General features: G+C 45.0%; 1 protein-coding gene across 5 annotated transcripts in view; it reads left to right on the forward strand.

The window, feature by feature from the left end:
* Positions 1 to 20689, forward strand: part of TRAF3IP1 (TRAF3 interacting protein 1) — a 337634-nt gene that overhangs the window by 249485 nt on the left and 67460 nt on the right. For all 5 annotated transcript variants that reach the window (XM_078681404.1, XM_078681405.1, XM_078681406.1 and 2 more), the window contains one exon: positions 7640 to 7712. In XM_078681404.1, coding sequence (XP_078537530.1) covers positions 7640 to 7712 — 73 coding nt within the window. The remainder of the gene's footprint in view (positions 1 to 7639; positions 7713 to 20689) is intronic.

Below are 20689 nucleotides of genomic sequence, written 5' to 3' on the forward strand. Positions count from 1 at the left end.
TCATCAGGTGACTTTTCCAGACCCTGCAGTAGATTGATGTACATTTTTGACAGTACAACTGTCTAAGAGCTCCAGGTTCTCCATCGTTGGAACTTTCATAGATTCAAATGCTTTCATATATTACCCATCACCTGGCTGGGAATCCTCAGTATACACAATTGAATAATAGTCATGCTGCTGTGTTGACTAATAACATCTGATCAGCGGGCCTATGTATCCATCTACCTTATGTCACCCAAACTATAGTAAGTGAGGTGGAGAGACCCTTTCACCTCCGCTGAGGCCCAACTGCTTTTGGCACTGCTAGTTTGTGAGAGGAACTTTCAAGAGCTCAGCCCTACATTTGACTTTTTTACTACAAAATGCCACAAATTTGCTAAGCAAGTAATGTGCTCAAGTTTTTTGCCTTTCTGTGCTGTTATGACTGAAAAGGAGAAAAAGAATAAACAGTATTTTTTTCAACTGTGCTTTGTGTGGCAAAAGGCATATTTGTGTAAAGGCAAAGCATACTTTATGGATAGCTTGCTTTCATCCGGACCACAAATCCCAAAAATATAGTTATGTGTTACTTTTCCTGATAAGACTTTAAAGGATCGCACAAGAGGTTAGACATAAAGGGCCCGATTCACAAAGGTAAAATAAGACGAAAATCTAACTTTGACTTTCAGTATTCACAAAGGGCATTTACTACTTTGTGAATACTGAAAGTCAGAAAGTTCAACTTTTGGTATTCACAAAGGGCATTTACAAGCAGTAAATGCCCTTTGTGAATACCAAACGCCGTAAAGTTAGACTTTCGTCTCAGTTTACCTGTGTGAATCGGGCTCCATGGTTTCGAATAGAATGTCTCTGCACCAGCAACTCCTTGCTTTTCCTGTCAAGAAAAGAAGGTTGGAAATAGTAGTCTGGCAGAAAAAAATAAGAAGCAACCTATTAAGCCTGCTACTAAGGCTCAGCCTTGTCTGCCAAGTACGTTGGATTTGAACAAAGCTGATGTAAAAATGATTCCTGCAGGTAAGGAGGTAGCAGCATCACAAACGACTGATAGAAAAGCAAATTCACTTCCGCTGGCCAAAATCCCAGTCAAAAAATCAACCAGATAAATCTCATCAGTTGACGATGAGAAAAAAGGTAGGAGGTTTTTAATCAGTCATCATTGATGGACCAAGTGTCGATGACTGACTAAGCAAGCCCTAGACACGTAAAAAACATAATCTACGCTCGCTAATGCTGGGATGCCTTCATTTGTATCTGTTGTGCTCTATAAATGGTCATTCATTCATTCATTCATTCATTCATTCGTAACTCAACACATCAGGAACAGCCTGACATGGTGGGCACAAAGAAAACATTTTCGCAGGTCTGCTGTTAATACCATTAGAACACCAAGTTAATCTTTACAGACGCCTCCCTAAAAGGATGGGGAGCACTTCTACAGAAATAGCATGAGAGCAGAGATTGGAGTGGTTTGTGAAGGTCAACATACATATATTGCCTAGAGCTCAGAGCATTGGGGCTGGCACTAAAAGCATTTCTACCACAAATGCAGAACAAGCAAGTATTAATATACGCAGACAGTGGAAATAGAATGTACTATATAAAGAAACAAGGGGACACAAGATCTTTTGCACTGTCATAGGAAACACAGCATCTATGTATGTGGGCACTGAAGCACAAGGTAGACTTTCTAGTGGAATATGTGCCAGAAGTAAACAATATTTGTACTGACAAACTCTGCAGGTTTCGATCAACAAACCACAAGTGAGATATAAACCACCCCCAACTGGAAGTGGTGTTCCATCAGTGGGGAAATCAAAGTTGGACCTATTTACAATGAACAACAACAAAAAATGCCTGAAATTGAAAAGTAGATGGTTCAGACCAGGGTCTCAAGAGGAATCGTTCTTCATTATTTAAGAAACCTAATTTCCTTTGTGCCTGCCATTAGTTCCAATGACCCCAAGACTACTATGCAAGATGAGGAGAGACTTGTGTCTCTTGGGTTTGATAGCCCCAGCTTGACCGAGGCAACATTGATTTCCTGAACTGTGGAACATGCCAGTGGGAAAACCTATTTAGTTTCGCACAGCCCTAACTTTATTGAGCTCAGACAAATTCTCCACCCAAATCCAGAATATTTGCGCCAAACTGATTGGCTGCTGAGCAGCTATAGTTGGGAAGATTGCAGATTCCAGCAGTCTTCATGGCAGTGTGAAAAACAGTGAGAACTCATTCAACGTGTAAAACTTGTCCTCAGATGCTTTAGATTCTGGAGCTATGCCAAGCAAAACAAATTGCATCCTTTTGATGTGGCTCCACGTAATCTTGCCCTATTTGTTAGTGTTAGCTAAGTCAGTAATAAAGTATTCTTCTGTAATTGCCCACTTACCAGCAATATCAAAGTACTTGGGAAGCCCTTATAAACCACCCTTGTTTTCTACAATAATATTCGAGGATTTTTCCAGATTATCCCACCAAGCAAAAGACTGGCACCACTTTGGGAAATAAAAGTTGCGCTTAATGCTAATGAAGCTCCCTCTTGAACCTGTTCATAGTGATCACATCGGGTAGAAGAGTTAGTGATATTCAAGCCTTTTCAGTACAAGAACCATATCTAGATTTTTGATAAAGTAGTCTTGAGAACAAATCAAAAGTTCATCATGAAAGTCCCATTTTCATTTCATCTTAATGTACAACCTTCTCTACTTACTTCCCAAACCCTACATTTATGGACAGAGAGAAGACTGCTGACATTATATCAAGACCGAACTAAATTGTTTTGAAAACAGACCAACTATTTGCAGCCTTTGGGAGGGGCGTGGCCATGCCGGTGACCAAGATGGCCGCACTGCGGTGGAGCTGTGGCCACGCCGGCCCGCAATTAGTGGTATACAGGCCCCACACTGTATCTTTCTAAATCTGTCCTGCCTACCACTGTAGTTCAGGTGATATAAAGCTCATTTTTTGAACCGGGTTTTAGTGAGCGGAGACAGCCACATCCTGATTCGCGAAGCCGACCCAGCCTTCCTCGGAGGTCCAGCAGCAACAGGAGCCCTGGTGAGCCTGAGGATTGGGCCGTCCAGCCCTGCTGGGTCTGCCACTGCATCACAAATCGCATCAGGTAGGTGGTCCTCGATGTTGTCGGTGTTTTTGGGCTGCTGATCCAGCGCTGCTGAGACCGGACACTGACCAGCCTCGCTTCCGGGGTGGCCTAGCTGAGACTGGGCATGGCTTTCCTTTAGCGACCATGCAGTGAGGAGACACAGTGAGGCCTCCTCCCGTCAGAGGCATCCTTCGCCCTGTAGTATAGTGCGACGGGGGTTCAAGCTCCGGGCTGCGGGTGAGTTTCTCCATACCTTTGGGAGATCCCAGGCTGTATTACTCTGCGGCCTTGGTCGGGCCACCACTTGCTGCCTGTGCGTTGCCTGCAGCTCTAGTGTGCTACCGCCCTAAGACCCCTGCTTCTCTTGGGGATCTGGATACCCTGCGCTGCGCATTGCTTGTGTCCCTCTGGGGGGGTGAGCCCCCAGCTGTGCTGGAGCGCTTCTAGCCACATCGTGCTCGCCACCCCGGACCCAGTTTATTGGGAGCATACTGGCCCAGCTTCCACACATTAAAACCCCTGCATCACTTGGGAGCTGGACAATAAAACAAACCTCTGCCTACCAGACCCGTCTCCCTGGTCCACGTACCTACATTCCTGAACTGCATTTGAGGCTCCTTGGGGGACAGTGTGCCACACGTGCTGGATCACTCCCACTCTAACGCACTTTGCCAGCCAGTGCCTTCGTGATGCCCCTTTTTTGACCCCGATGAACTGCTGGGTGTGGGGCGCTTCCATCCGGTGCCTCGTACTGGGCCTGTGCACCACCTCCTCTGCAAAAGCCTCTGCTAATCATCCCTATTGCCACCATGGGGAGGGGGGGATCCTAAACAATGTAAGCTCTCAATTGAGAGAGACAAACAGTCTGATAAAGCAGAGATCATGTAAGACTCCTAGGAGCAAGGGTCTGATCATGGAGCTGTGGAGCAATTAACAAGGACAAATGCCATCATGGCAGAGTTGCGGGCTGGATTCTACTCAACAGATGCTATTTCAAAACATTAACCAGCCGCCTAGATCGCATGGGAGAAAGAATTGAACGTTACAGCACTCACTTTATGGTGCAGAGGAGCGTATCACAGGCCTGGAGGATGGCGCTACCTCCCTTAATAAACGTCTTCTCAAAGCAGTTGCTGTTAAGAACGAAAATCTCAAAGCGAGAAGACCTAGAAATAATATTCACATCACAGGTATTGCGGAATTCACCAATATTGGATGTCCAGACCAGTTTGTAGAGCAGACACTTTTGTGGTAGAGAGGACACAAAGAGCGTTGGGGCCCAGGTCACTGCCTGGAACGTCTCCTCGCCAAATAATTGTCCGCCTGTTGAACTTTGGGGACAGAGATACAGTGCTCCGTCTTGCTCACGAGTGGGGCCCATTACAGTATCTGCCAGATCCTTATATCCTGACTTCACAATAATGGTTCAAGAGGCATGATGCAAGTTTCAAGATGTCAAACCTCTCCTCTGCACAAAAGGCTTCAAATATGGTATGTTATACCCTGCTTGGCTCTGGGTGGATGTAGATTCAGTCATTTGCACAGAACCCAGGGGCTCCATACTGGAATATTTTGAATTAAGTACCAGCTCTGTTCCTCGCCAAGCCACCCTGTGGGATGCCTTCAAGGTGAGTATGTATTTTGAAACATGCTAGATTCCTCCAAGGCATTCGAAATAGTATCACATGGGTGGAGGCTGAGTTGAGGGACCTGAACCAGGCCGATGCACTAAGACAAGACGGAGCAAAGTTGCACCGTTGTCCGACATTGAAGGAGGAGTTCTGCTTCCTGGCTGAGAGAATGATCTCTTTCCTGGGCAAGTATGCTCAGGCCCCCCAATATGGGGAGGGCCGCACACTGGCCTGCCTCCTTCAGCCGAACCGTGACCCTGAATACATACCAGAGCTCCTAGAAAATGGTGAAAGGGTCACCAATAACGCTGACATTACTCGTATTCTACTTCACTACTATAAACATTTGTATTCCACCAAACTCGGGGGGTGGGACAAAGGGGGTTGGGGAGTTGATGCCAGAGCAACCTATTTGGATGAGGATACAATGGTGTGGATTACTGGCGCACAGCGACTGTTTCTGATTGACCCTATCTCCCCAGAAAAAAACTGTGCAGGCCATTGATGCCTTGTATGGCATTAAGACCCCCAGCCTCGACAGCCTGATAGGTATGTTTTTTATTAAACTTAAACACATTGTCATTCCCCACCTCTTGGATGTGTATGTTGAAGCCTTTGAAGGGGGCACTGTACAGTACTCTCTGAGGGAAGCAGTGATCACACTTTTGTTGTAGCCTTGCAAGTACCCTAGACTTTGCACCTCATACTGACCCCTCTCCTTAATAAACTTTGACAATAAAATCTTGGCCAAAGTAATTACCACTTGTTGGCGTTGATGATTGATCAGATTTTCTCTCCGGTCCGGACAGGGCTTGTTCCCCATAGATCCACATCTTTCAACTTCCACACAGTATTTACGGTACTCAATACCTAATCACCAGAATTGCCTGCAACCATTGCACTGCTCAGTGCAGAAAAGGCCTTTGATTCTCTGGAATGGCATTTTCTTCGGGCGCCGCTGCAGAAACTAGGGCTCCCTAACGGCTTCATAGCACTGGATATGCTTCTTTACTAGAACCAATGGCACTGCTTCATGTGAATGGCTCATTTACTGACACATTCGTAGTAACCAGGGGGACAAGACAGGGATACCCTCGTCACCATTAGTTTTTATTATAGCCATGGACCCACTGGCGCAGCAGTTGCAGAAAAAACACATGCACCACAAACTTAATTTTCGTCCCGGCCCTCTACTTAGCTTCAGGTACGCAGACGAAATCTTGCCATTCATCCGCCATCCCTCTCAAAATCTTACCCCTGTTATTCGGGAAATTATTCCGTTTTGGGGGTTTTCAATTCTACCATAACCTTGCCATGTGAATACCCAGTTCAGTAGTTTGGTGACACCACCAGATACCTTGGTATCATGATTCACAGGGATAAGGGGAAGGTAATTTGTCTGACTTATGGGCCTGCCATCGAAAAACTTAGTACAGGTTGAGCAGTGGCTGCACCTCCTACTGTCCATGGTGGGTCAGATAGCCATTATTAAAGTGATTGTTCTGCCCCGATTTCTTTAACTCTTCTTAAACATCCCTATACCACTCACCAACACTGTTTTATCTGCCCTCTAGCGTCTGTTGCTATGCCTCATTTGGGATGGACACAGACCTTGGATTTGATGGGACACACTCGTACTTCCCTATAACAGGGGGGGCTTTGGCGTCCCTGACTTTCAGCTATATTACTTGAAGGCGCAGTGCCAGTTTGCATCGCATGGTTCCATGCAGATGCCAGATTGCCTTACTCCATTCCAGAGTGTGACCAGGCAGAAGACATCCCCTTGTCATCAATTCTGCCAAAAGTAATTAAACTTGACTCCGCTGATGTCCAAACTATGTCCACCACAAGCTTGGCGTGGTGGAAACTCAACGGCCTTTTGGGGCCAGGACCCCTGTACTCTCTCTTACTTCCATTGGTTAACAATCCATGGATCCCCGACACTGAAACGAGTGGTACAATGTACACTTATTACATTTGATTTTCACACAACGGGAGATGTCTTTCCTAATGGTCATGTTATTTCCCATACCGCTGACACCAGCAATTTGGTGCTCTATGCATTCTTTCACCAAGCACTACTGCTTAGATACACAATCATGGCCAAGGTTATCTGTTGGACAAGTTTGTTGAAGAACGTTTTCATGTATGGTAAGCCACTTTCCTCATCTTGTATTTGAACTGCTTTGCTAAACTGTATTCAAACATGAGAATCTATGAATGATCCAATAAATGCTGGAATAGAACTAAGCTACTTACCTGTAGCTTTAGTTATCTGCTCTTTGTATCTTTCATAGAGTACCATGGGGCGCACCCTTTTCCCCTGGTTCAAGAGGCACATATGATTCTTATACACACTATGAACTGGAAAGATCTGGCAGTTTATACCTCAGGGAAGTGGAGGAGGTCTCTCTCACTCCATTTATGTGACTAAAGTTTGGGTGACATAATGAAGTGTATGCAATGTATGTTCACTGGGTTTCGCTGATACTAGTCAACACAGTAGAGGGACTACTGTTCAATCCTATGTACTGAGGGTTCCCCGTCTGATGATGGGAAATATATTCAAGCATGTGAATCTGTGAATCAACAACTACAGTTACAGGTAAGTAACTTTCATTTGCAGCATAGATATTTGATAGATTAACAGGAACCGCAGCTTTCAGTTTGCACTCCAACCCGCCCACACCCAAGCCCCCTATAGTAGAGAGGTGCACAACTTCACAGAGTTCTTTGAAAAGCTTTGTAAACATCACACAGCTGGTACGTTTCCCCATATTTGCATGAACATCATGACTTGTGCTGCATATTGTCTTTTAACAAACGTTTGCATGCATTTCCCATATTCTTGCAGAGCACTGCATTACAGGCAAATTTAAGTGATGTTTCTTTTTATTCTTGGCAGATGAAGGTGAAAAGCCACCGGCAGTTGTGAATGGTGAAACATCAGAAGAAATGCCACCCCATGTCACCCAAAGGTCTGCTACCCTTCTTTTGTTGATGCCTGCATCACCTTCTAACTTAGCATGCACATTTTTGTGATTTAATCAAATGTGTCGCCATTTAAAACGTTGATAGAACGTTGCTGTGATTTTGTATATTCTATCTACGATTGTGTTGGATTTTCACGAAAGAATAAAATAATCAGTAGAAATCCTCGGTATGCAAGTGCATCAGTGTAAAATAGTTTGTTGTAGTCCTAAACATATCCATATTACATCATATGTGCAGGATTCTGGATTACTTTCCTTTCAGACATTGTTAAATACAGAATTTATCACAGCCTATCCGAAGCGTATAGTAATAATCAATTGAGGTTTGCAATTGCTCAGAGACAAACACATCATCTAGAGTTTAGCTGTACTTCCTCTTTTGGAAAGAGAAATGGTAAGTAAATGAAGGAAATGGAACTGCAGCACCAATAACCCATCATTTGTTGCAGAGGCAGGTGCTTCACTTCATTTTAATGGGACAGGGCTAACGAAGCTAAAGCTGAGCAGGCTGGTTATGACTTCAGTGGAGATTTCCATAATGGAGAACGAGGATGTGGTGTTTGAGGCAGTGTCTGTATGATAAGTGTACCTGTTTCCTTGACTAAGAGATCCTGGTGGACTAGGCCTCCTCTTATGTCGAATCTACTTTTTATTTAGATTCTTTTTGCAGAAACAACAGTCTCTTTGGTATTTTGTCCTTTTGAGTAGAGTAAGCTGTTAAGAGTTCTTTCATTGGGGTCTTTGAGCTCCTATGTGAAAGCGCCACAGAATGTCATCTTGAAAGTTCCTGAGCAATAGTAAATATAATCATGATCTCCGCTTAAGGGACATCCGCCAGAACTTCTAAATGAAATGCTGCAATATCAGACTTAAGACCAAGAATCATTCATTTGGATATTTTTACATGAGGGGGAGATGTTATATGAATCATTTGATTCTGTTGTAGTAGGGGAATGCCTAGCCGTTAAATGCTTTCACAATGATTGTGTTAGTGTTGAATACTTTGAGACATCAAATGGTTCTACTTTCGAAGTAGGCCTCACTGTTAATTTTCCTCGGTGTTGGATATCCTGTTAATTAAGGTCTCTTTCGCATAATATAGGTCCTTGATACCCTCTTAGTTTTTGATGCTGAGCATGTAGCTAGTGCACCTTTCCTCGAGATTCTTGAATGAGGACTGCTTAAAGGAGGATTCATTACATTTCATTGACTTCCTTTCGTTGTAAATCTGTGGAAGTCCTCGGATGAGGAATGGTGATTGGTAATAGAAGCAGGTCCCGTTCTCTCAGATTTCCATCTAACTCACCCTTGGCATCTTTGATTCATTGCATCTTCTTGCCTCCCTCAGATTTCTATGCCTCTGTATGTTTGAGTATCCCCTTAGATATCTTGTGACAGAATTCACACTCCTCTAAATTCATCTGTAGCTTGACTCTGAAAGACCAACCACTCATGGGTCAAAACATTATCTAGCAGTCATGCCTTGCAAAGACTTGCATCATATGTTTGGGGATGTCTGTATAACCTTAAAGAACCTGGGCAAAAAAACTTTTGGCCTGCATACTTACACATAAATATGTTAAGAAGAAAGAACCCGAGAAAAACACTATATACAATAATAGGGTTCTCAGAAGGGATCCATCAGCCCATGAAGTACTTGGTCTACAATAATAGTTTCCTTATTATTGAACTTGCAACAACAGAAATAAAAATGTGAACATGAGGTGAGTGCATAATCATCCTTCACTAAGGAGCAACATTGTAAGGCAGACTGGATGTTGGGAGATGCTGACTTCTTTAAAGAAACAGTATCACATTTCAGCTCTCCTCAGTTAGGCATGGCAAGAGTGGTTTTTCAGTTCATTACTTTTCCTTGTGATCTCCAGGTCTCTGTGACTTATCATTGAAGGCACATCTTTGTGAATTGTTGATACTGATTTGTGAAAGTGTGCTCATGCACTAGTTTTTATCGAAGCCTGTGTTCTTTTGTGTGTGTGACAGTACTTTAAATATAGGATCTTACTTGCCATCGTTAACTTTTTTTATTTTACCCATTCCTCCCCGCTAAGATTCTGCCACTTCTCTGACTTCTTGGTATGAGGAGGGTGTAATACGATATCTTATCGAGCAAACCTAATGGAAAATATCACAGACACTGTAACAAGATAAATCTAATAAGGTCAGAAATATATTTTATTGGCAGAGCACACAAAGACAGATTATTGTATCTTAGTAAGTTCCTCAGAAAATACTGGATATTTTTCTGGCAAAGGAATTCCCAAATATGAAATCTGCCCCCACTAAATCTCAAGTGAATGTTTGTAAATTCTCTCAGTCTAGAGGGACGTTAGAGCTGATACAGTACTTGCTTCCTAGACACAGAAAATAACGAGGAACCTGTGTGTCCTGCTAAGTGAAATTCCATTCTTTCTTGACAAAGGCAGTGGAGCCCTTGAGCTTCTTCCTCCTCCTTCATCGGCCTCCTAAGGCCTGCTTTTGAGACTGACTTTTTCTGTGCCTTTCAAACACACATTGAGCATTGAGTTTTATTTAATTGAAAAGTAATTACCAACATGGATATACCTAGATCTGACGTCAGTAGCTAGGTTTTAGTGTAAAAACATGCTCAGAAAGATAAAGGTGAGCTTGGATAGTTATTGACAATCTCGCGCTGCAGTCCGTTATGGCTACTGTTGCATTGGCTAAGAATGAATGCTGCTTCCACCTCCACAATGAGTACAGGAAATACTAGGAATTAGCAATCACTGGTATCACAATGCCACTGTCTCAGTTCGAGGAATTACATAAACAAATCTCCAAAACTGGGATAAACTGGACTCATTTGCTGGATTCTACCTTTTATCATAAAGTGGCAGACAGAAAAACTCCTCTGTTGGCTCTATGTGGGAAACTATCCAGCTTTGTAGCAGTTGGAAATCAATAAAGATTTAGCTAACACAACAAAAGATGTGCTTAATCACACAAAGAATGACTGTGTGATTAAGCACATCTACACAGTGCCACTCTCTTTATTTCCATGGTAATACCCTGGATGATTACCATTTGACGTTTCCAAGGCAAACCTGTTTTAACTAGGGCACAACCGGTCCTAGGATGCTTGTGTTCTGGATCAGGGAGGCCCTGGACTGGCAGCTCGGGCTGGACTGTTCCCATTATAGCAGAGTCAAGGCAAATTTGCATATGCTAGGTCCAAACCGAGGTGCCAAGATGTGCAAAATAACAATTGACTGGCATGGGCCCAAGTAATTACCAGTGACTGAGATTGATTCACACATTCAATCCATCACTTTTTGTATACTTTAATCTATCCCATTGGGGCGCTGATATGTAGATCAGCTAACGACTTCCCACATTGACATCAGCAGTATGTGGAAGCTCATTGGAACAGCTTTCTTGTCCTATTTGATGTCATAAATAAGTTAAAGTGGTCTCTATGTTTTGTACACTGACTTATCTGTGCAATGTCACACCATACTGTTTTCCTTTGATACAGGGCCTTTTCCTAGGTTTTCATGTAGGACCATTGTGACACAATATGTGTGCTTCTTCATAGAGTCGCCTGATACAAATAGCTTCTTTTTACAATAACCAACTTTATTATGATTTTACAGCAAGTACATTTATCATCATAAATAATAAGAGCTCTGCATTGAGAAAAATACCAAAACATGTCTCATTCTCGTCAAGAAGAATCAGTTTCTTTACTTTGACACACCATAGAATGAACACCATTTCCCCATACCCTTTCTTTCTTATGAGTGCATTCAATTGCAGCGTAAATAGGTTTTTGCCTGTTGCGCACACCAATCGACCAACCGTCACCACCCCCTCCTTCCCCCTGCGCCAGCACGGGGTCGATGGGGGGTGTTGTTTGTTTTCATGCGCGGGCCACATCTCTCTTGGCCATCAGGCAGGCCACGCCAATGAAAGTTCGCTCTGCATGAGGTCCCCTCCAGTTCCTCCATCAGCCTCAACAGTACATTACGTAGAGTCAGTCAAGGGGGCTCCCAAGAACCGCCAAAAGCTCTCGACCTACTCTGTCCCAAAAGGAACACCTCACCGGGCAGTCCCAGACCTTTAAATACTTTCTTGAAGGTTATCAGGTCCCTCATGCGTGCCTCTAGTAAATTGTGTTGTGACCCAGTGTTTTATTTGTGCATAATGTAGCCTCTCCTGTTCCTTTATTGCAAATAATTTTTTACATTATTTCAATGCTTTAATTTTATCTCTGTCAACCATATCTCTCACCATTTGCCAGTCTTCCGCCCTCCATTCTTTGTGAGCATCACCCCTCTTGGCTGGTTCGAAATCTGATTGCCATGTATAGGTGTGAAAGATGATGGTAAGGATGTAATTGCTATGCCATGCCAGGCCCATTTCACCCCCTACTGTTTTATTACATTTCAAAACTGTCTGTGTTCTGGGTTTTTTTTACGCCCCCAAATAAATCTACCCGGCTTTCTGTGTTGCTTGCACATCTCGTTCAGGGATGGGAATTGGGAGACCTTGCAAAACATATAGCAGTCTTGGGAGTATGTTTATCTTTAATGCTGTTATTTTTCCCAGTCAAGATCTAAATAATGGTTATTTTTTTTTTATTTTTTTTTTATATCTGACAATACTGATGGGTGGTAGTCCTTATTCCCACTAGAGCTGTGAAATGTTGCTTATTTTCTTATGTGTATGTTGTGGTAGGCCTGGTTCCGTCATTTTGGATTTTACTCACTTCTGCCAGTGGTTCTGTCAATATTGTGAAGAGGAAAGGGAACAGCCGTCTCTATTGTCCCCGTTCAAACTAAAGCAGGGGTCTCCAACCTTTCCTATATTTAGAGATAACATCTGATCATTGAAAACCTTCTTGATCTACTGCGCAGCATAAGGGTTTGAAAAGGGTACACAAATTAAACACAACTTCTAAAGTGCCCCTGATTTGCTCCAGTGAGCATACAATAATGTCATCATAGGTGTATCGCAAAATTGATAGCTGTGGGGTCCAAAAGGAACAGTCTTTCACATTTGGTCTTGTTCATGAATCACCTGTGTGTGATGAATGTCTCATTGGGGCTTGTGGTCTTATTGGCAAGCAATACATGTAAAGAACCTGCTCTCATTTTGAACGACAGGGCCCGACACACTTCCACTATCTGGCTAATTGTCCTCATGTCCATTGATTGATGTCGACAAAGAAGCAAATCAAAGCTTAATTTTTAACATACAGATTGCATCCTTAACCAGGACCATTGTCTGCAATCCATTTTGAAAAGCACATGTAAACTTGATAGCTGTCTATAAGTAAACCTATCTCTGCAGTCACCCCTTAGGGTGCATGCAGTTATGCCATACAAATTAATGCAGGAAGAGATTTCTCTATAAAAGCTAAATGTGCCTAAGGAAAGAATAGAAAATTAAAAACAGTCAAAGCGAAGATGAAGAAAGAAAATAAAAGAAGAAAAAAAGAGACGGTAAAAGAAAACTAAGAAAAAAAAGTAATGGGTGAGGGAGGAAAAGGGGGGAGAAATGTGAAGTAAAGGAAGAGAAAAGAACACAGAAGGAAAGAGGGAGCAGGGAAGAATCAAAGGGAAAGGAAGGGTGGAAAAAAGGAAGGAGGAAGGTAGGGGAGAAAAGGTAGAAATGAAGACGGAGAGGAAGAAACAATAAGAAAAGAGATTCGAAATTAAAAGAAAAACGAAGCTAGGAAGAGGAAGGAAGCAAAAACAAAGGAAGAAAGAAATAGTTGAAAGAAAGGTAAAATAAGGTAGGGATAAAAAGTAGGAATTGGGATGGAGAAATAAAAGAAAGAAGCAGAAAACAGAAGGTATGGCAGAAAAAAGAAAGCAATAGAAAATGTGGAAAAGGAGGAAAGGCAGAAAAAAGGAAGTAAGATTAAAGTAGCAGAAGAATAAAGCATGAAAAAACAAATAATGAATCAGAAAAAAAGATAGTCAAGAGATTAAAAAAGAAGAATAAACATAGAATGGAATAATGAAAGGCGAACAAGAAAAAATAAAAAAGAATGAGAACGAGAAAAGGAACAAGCATTTGCAATGCAATAGGTCTCGCATTAGGAAAGTGGGAGCTATTGGTATTGTAAATGACAATTTTTTTAAATATGTGTTGGCTTTGAAAATATATAAATTAATAGCATTGTTATTCACAAAGCCAATAGCTTACACTTTCCTAATGCGAGTCCTATTGGCTATGGCAATGCTTGTTGGTAGCAAGCAAGGACAGTGCTGTTGTGGTGCTGAGTGATGATGTGGTTGGGCTGAGTGATGTGGTGGTGTATTAGAGTGATGAGGTGGTGTCCCAGAGTGATGGGGTGATGTCCCCGAGGGGAAACGGCCATTACAACGAAGCCGTTTCCACGAAATCGTTAACCACGCATGCAGTACAACGCATGCGTGGTTACCACGAAAGCCTTTACCACGCATACCTTTACTACAAGGTTTGTAGTAAAGGTATATGTGGTAAAGGTAAAAAGTAAAAAAAGGGGGGCTTGGGGGGGATCTCCCCCCCCCCCCACTCCCCCCAAAGAAAAACTCACCTGAAGTCACGTCGGGTTATGTATTTAATCAGCTTCGTTTAAGAGAAAACGGAAAATAAACTTCCGCTTTCTCTTAACGACGTATGACGTCACCACGCAAGCAATCGAGGTAAATGTTATGCGTGGTAAACGAATTCCGTTGTAACGCATGCGTGGTAAAGGCATGCGTTGCAACGGAATTCGTTGTAACGTCATACATTCGTCCCCGAGTGATGTGGTGGTGTCCCTGAGTGAGGTGGTGGTGTCCCTGAGTGATGTGGTGGTGTTCCTGAGTGATGTGGTGGTGCCCCTGAGTGGTGCCCCTGAGTGATGTAGTGGTGCCCCTGAGTGATGTGGTGGTGCCCCTGAGTGATGTGGTGGTGCCCCTGAGTGATGTGGTGGTGCCCCTGAGTGATTTGGTGGTGTCCCGAGTGATGTGGTGGTGTCCCCGAGTGATGTGGTGGTGTCCCCGAGTGATGTGGTGGTGTCCCCGAGTGATGTGGTGGTGCCCTTGAGTGATGTGATGGTGCCACGGAGTGGTGCCCCTGAGTGATGTGGTGGTGTCCCTGAGTGATGTGGTGGTATCCCTGAGTGATGTGGTGTGTGAGGGTGTGTGGGGGTGTGAGGGGGTGTGGGTGAGAGGGGTGTGAGGTTGTGAGGGTGAGTGAGGGTGTGTGAGGGGGTGTGAGGTTGAGGGAGGGTGAGGGTGAGGGTGACGGGGGTGAGTGGGTGAGAGGGTGTGTGAGAGGGTGTGTGAGGGTGAGGAGGTGTGAGGGTGAGGGTCCGAAGTAAATGTTGGCAGGGCAGATATCATAAGACAGAGAGAAGAGACTGCGCGGTGACTGCGTTTGTCAGTTTCAGAATCAGGAGGGGCAGAGTCAGCACAGTCTGCGAGGGATCAACAATCTAGAGGCAAAGCATAGTGGATGTAGCATTGCAGCTAGAAAGTCGAGTGTTTTCAAGCTGAGTGTCCCTAGAGAGATGGCAACACAGCAACAGCATTTGAGGAGCAAGGCTACTGTAAACAAGCACGGTAGCCTTTCACTTTCGTCCAGAAACAAGCTCTGGGCATTGCTGGGGTGGGGGGGGGGGGGGGGGAGCACAGACAAATGGTGGTGTGTTATGCGGCTGGCGATCGTGTGCACGCGCATAGATCACATGAACTGTATGCGATCCGCAGACGTTTTGGTAGACTTTTCTTTTCGACTTACTATAATCTCGCCGGAGCAATGTGCAAGCGCATTGGCTCAGGCGAGACCTAAAAAGGAAATAAAGAAACAAGAAAATAGAAACAAAACCGGCAAGTATAAAGAAAGGTAAATGAGAGAAGTAGAGGAAGGAGTAAAGGTGAATGAAAAGTAAACAAGCTAAAGAAAGAAGTAGAGAAAGAAAAACATGGGAACAAAGAGAAAGAAGAAAAGGAAGTAAGAAATGGGAGAATCAATTAATTGAGATGGAAAGAAAGGCAAGAGAGCAAAAAGTTTGGAAAGGAAGAGGTAAAGAAAAAGAACTAAAGAAGGGAATAGGGAAAGAAACAACACTTTCAGAAGAGAGTGCCATGCGTTGGTATCTCCCTAGGCATCACAGAATGAGACACAGGTGTTTTAAAGTTTCGCCTTAGCAAAACTGCAGTGCATATTCTCAAACCCGCTGACAGGCAGTTATGTGGGATCTACTAAGAGCTACAAGAAAGCTACTGGTAGCTTGCGATAGAACTGTTGGAGACCCCTGAACTAAAGACTGTTTTGGGGTCTCCGTTGGTTGTTACTGATGCTACTGGACTGGCGTATGTCACCATATTATCCTTTTGCATTAGGGTCTTCCCAAACTTCCAGAGCACCATTTTTAGAAATGCCCTGTCTTCTTGATCAAATGCGTTTTCTGTGTCTATTGCAAGTATGATTGCTGGGATTTTTCCTTGGTTCGTTTTCTTTAGTAGGTGTATTACTCATCTTATGCTGTTGGAGATCTCTGTGGCTTTGATTAATCCTGACTCTGGGATGTTCAATCACGCTATCAAATTTTATACTCTGTTGGCTAGAAACTTTGTAACTATTATGTGATTTAGTTTGGGAAATATTATGGGTCTAAAAGATGAGCTGCATTTCTTGCGTTTACCCTTGTTGTGGAATAGTGCAGTGGCTACTTTTCTGTCCTGTAAAATTGTAGAGTTGTATTAACTTTGCTGTTGGGAGGGTCGAAAATAATTTGAAGAAATGCATTGATAAACCATTTGGCCTGGAGGTGTTCATCAGGAGACTCGTAAGTACCGCTTTGATAACCTTTTCAATAATGGGAGTTCCTAACTGTTCTTTTTCTTGTTGGGTCAGGAGTCCTAATTCTACCTCCTTCAAAGAGGCTTCTACCCCACTAACATCCTGGGTTTCCCTTGTGTATAATTTTCCAGAGAATTTAACAAATTCATTTGTTTCCTCTCTTTCAGAGGTTGTCATAATTACCTTAGTATTAATTACACTGGGGATTCTAGTTTGTTCCCTCAGCATTCGTAATCTGTTTGATAATAATATAACGATAAGTCATTTCCCTGAGGGTTAAATAGAGCTTTTTGTTTTGTGGTGTTACTCTGCAGGCTTTCGTTCTTTCTCTAGGTTGATTTTCATCAGATTCAAGGACCTCATTTGATCCGCTTTGGCAGGGGTGCATTTCCCCATAATGACTGCTTTAAAAACATCCTAAACGGTTGTAAGAGTTACTTCTTCACTCATTTATTAGGGAATATTCTTCTATCTGCTTACTCATTTCTTCATATAATCTGTCCTTTAGTAAAGTGCAGTCAAAGCACTACAAATTGTATTTTTGTGAAGTCTGATTATGCTGCAGTCCCAGATTATGGATATATGATTGGATAATGCAGTAAGACCTGGTCCTAAAGTCCAGTAGGGCTTCTGTGCCCAGATTCAGGTCTATCCTGGAGTATGACCTGCTAATGCTTGAGAAAAAGGATTCTTCCTTGTGCCATACAAAATATTCTTCCTGAGTGCCCCAGTAAGTGTTTTCAACATTCCTCTGTTTATATATTTGCCAACTGGTGCTTATCCTAGGCAGGTAAATGGACTAAATGGGAGAAGCCCAATGAGGCAAGAATACCTTATACATTTTTAGCTGCCTTATGCAAAATATAGTCCAGGATTAGGCTCCCTAGACCCCCTTGCGAAGTGTAGACTCAATTCTAATTTATTAATTAGGGACAAGAAGCCTGGTGGCCTATAATCCATAGACCATGTACATATTCCATGAGGATGGTGCGTTCTGGGCAACAATCAGTCCAGTAACCCTTACAGGATTCTTTACTTGTTAGTGAATTCTGAACCCCTTTCACCATGGATAGACACACACAGGATCCAACTCTAGTCGCATATTTTAAGACTTTATTAAAATCAGCATTCTAATCTTATGTGGAAAATATGTAAGGCTATAACTATGTAAATAAACAAAGTAGTGGCAGTGAAAGCAATTAATAAGCAAAATATAAAAGATAATTCCAAAATGATGACGGTATTTGATAAGTTCATTGCATTGAATGATGCGCCAACCTCTTTCTTTTAGCCTCTTAGCTAGCTGTCTCAGCACCAAACGTGTCTGAGTTTCTTGAGGTGGCCTCCTGCCTACATACCTTAGCTGAACACCAGGGCTGTTATTTTGCTCTTTGAGAAAGTGTTCTCTGTCCCTGTTATGGCATTCCCAATCATGCTGATAAGGTCAGAGTGGCCGCAAGCAACCTTCAGCCTCATTGAGGTTATTTGCAGCCTTAACTTTCACATCTCTCAAGTCTCCCAGGAAGTTCAAGATTTCTGTTTGCCTGATTCATTTCTGTAAAAACAACAGTTGATGGACAGAATGCAGAACAATGTCATACATTCACCCCAGTACAGAGATCTGGGCCTAAAGCCATCGTTTTTTTGCACTCCACACCACCCTAGTTCAGACATGGCCGTATGCAAATCAGCCTTGACCCTGTGCCTCATGGGAACAGTCCAGCCCGAACTGCCAAGCCATGTCTTTCCTGGACCGGAATCAAGCATCCTAGGACCAGTTTCTGGCTATCAGCCGTCTTCAGCCAGGATAGCTTGACTCCAGTGGTGTGGAGAGCATGGGACTCACGTCTGAGCATACCTATCCCACTCGGGATGACAAATGCAAAAACAACAGTTGATGGACAGAATGCAGAACAATGTCATACATTCACCCCACGGGACTCCCATGGACGGACCACAGCTGCGTCCACTTCAGCTTCAGAAGGACCACGCTCCACCATCACCAGCAACAGGCTCCCCGCAGAAGCTGGAACAAGATCACTGCTGACCAGCTCACCACGTCCTTGAGCAAGAACCCTCCCACCAGCACAACGAACCCCAGTCAAGCAGCCACCAACCTCACGAAATGGATCAGCGACTGCGCAGACGAACTCGCCCCGCTAAAGACCCCGCCGACCCGACCCGGCAGCAAGAAAGCCCCATGGTTTAACGACGAACTCAAGAGCTTCAAGAAGAACTGCAGAGCACTCGAGAAAACCTGGCGCACAGACCCAACACCGGACAACATGACTGCCCTCAAGCTCGCCACCCGAAAACACCACCAGCTGATCCGCGCCACCAAGAAAACTGCATTCAAGGAACGACTGGACAACAACGCACACAACAGCAAGGAACTCTTCAACATCGTGAAAGAGCTCTCCAACCCCAACGCCGGAAACAACGACATCACCCCTTCGCAAGACCTCTGCAACTCCCTCGCCTCCTACTTCCACAACAAGATCGCGGACATACACAACAGCTTCAGCACTCAACCGACGCACGCCACGACCGAACCACCGCCCCCCACCACCACCCTCCGCGCCTGGACCCCGATCAGCACCGAAGACACCATCCGCACGATGAACTCCATCCACTCCGGATCTCCGACAGACCCCTGCCCTCACCACGTCTTCAACAAGGCCGACACTGTCATCGCACCCCACCTGCGGGACATCATCAACACCTCCTTCGACATCGCCACCTTCCCGGAGAGCTGGAAGCACGCCGAACTCAGCGCTCTACTCAAGAAACCATCAGCAGACCCTACCGACCTCAAGAATTACCGCCCCATCTCGCTGCTCCCGTTTCCGTCCAAAGTCATCGAGAAGACCGTCAACAAGCAAATGGCCGCCTTCCTCGAGACGAACGGCTCCCTCGACCTCTCGCAGTCTGGCTTCCGGGCCAACCACAGCACCGAGACCGCCCTGATCGCAGCCACAGACGACATCCGAGCCCTGCTCGACAACGGAGAAACAGCGGCCCTCATCCTCCTGGACCTCTCCGCGGCCTTCGACACTGTCTGCCACCGCACCCTAGTACAGCGCCTCAGCAACGTCGGAATCCAGGAGAAGGCACTGGAGTGGATCACCTCCTTCCTCACCGGAAGGACACAGAGAGTCCGCCTCCCCCCGTTCAGATCGGAGGCCACCGAAGTCATCTGCGGCGTCCCTCAAGGCTCCTCGCTCAGCCCAACTCTCTTCAACGTCTACATGAGCCCCCTCGCAGCCATCGCACGCCAGCACAACCTGAACATCATCTCCTACGCCGACGACACCCAGCTGATCCTCTCCCTCACCAACGACCCCGCCACCGCCAGAGCCAACCTGCACGAAGGGATGACAGAAGTAGCCAAATGGATGTCGAACAGCCGCCTGAAACTGAACTCAGACAAGACGGAAGTCCTCATCCTGGGATCCTCACCCTCCGCCTAGGACGACTCCTGGTGGCCCCCCGCCCTGGGCAGCGCACCCAAACCAACTGACCACGCACGCAACCTGGGCTTCATCCTGGACTCCTCCCTCTCCATGACCAGACAAGTCAACGCCGTCTCCTCGTCGTGCTTCCACATCCTGCGAATGCTACGCAAGATCTTCCGATGGATCCCCACCGAGACCAGGAAGACGGTCACCCAGGCCCTCGTCACCAGCCGTCTGGACTACGGCAACTCCCTCTACGCCGGAACCACCGCCAAACTCCAGAAGAGACTCCAGCGGATCCAGAACACCTCAGCACGACTCATCCTGGACACCCCCCGCCGCAGCCACATCTCCGGACACCTGAGAGACCTGCACTGGCTCCCGATCAACAAGAGAATCACCTTCCGGCTCCTCACCCACGCACACAAAGCCTTACACAACCAAGGACCAGGATACCTCAACAGCCGCCTCAACTTCTACGCTCCCACGCGCCAGCTTCGATCGACCAGCCACGCCCTCGCCGCCGTCCCCCGCATCCGAAGAGCCACCACAGGAGGAAGGTCCTTCTCCTACCTGGCCGCCAAGACTTGGAACTCCCTTCCGACCCACCTCCGCCTGACCCAGGACCACCTCGCCTTCAGGAAGCAGCTCAAGACCTGGCTATTCGAGCAGTAGCGGACCCCCCCC

The sequence above is a fragment of the Lissotriton helveticus genome, chromosome 3_1, assembly GCF_964261635.1.
Source record: "Lissotriton helveticus chromosome 3_1, aLisHel1.1, whole genome shotgun sequence".
NCBI classification, from domain to species: Eukaryota; Metazoa; Chordata; class Amphibia; order Caudata; family Salamandridae; genus Lissotriton; species Lissotriton helveticus.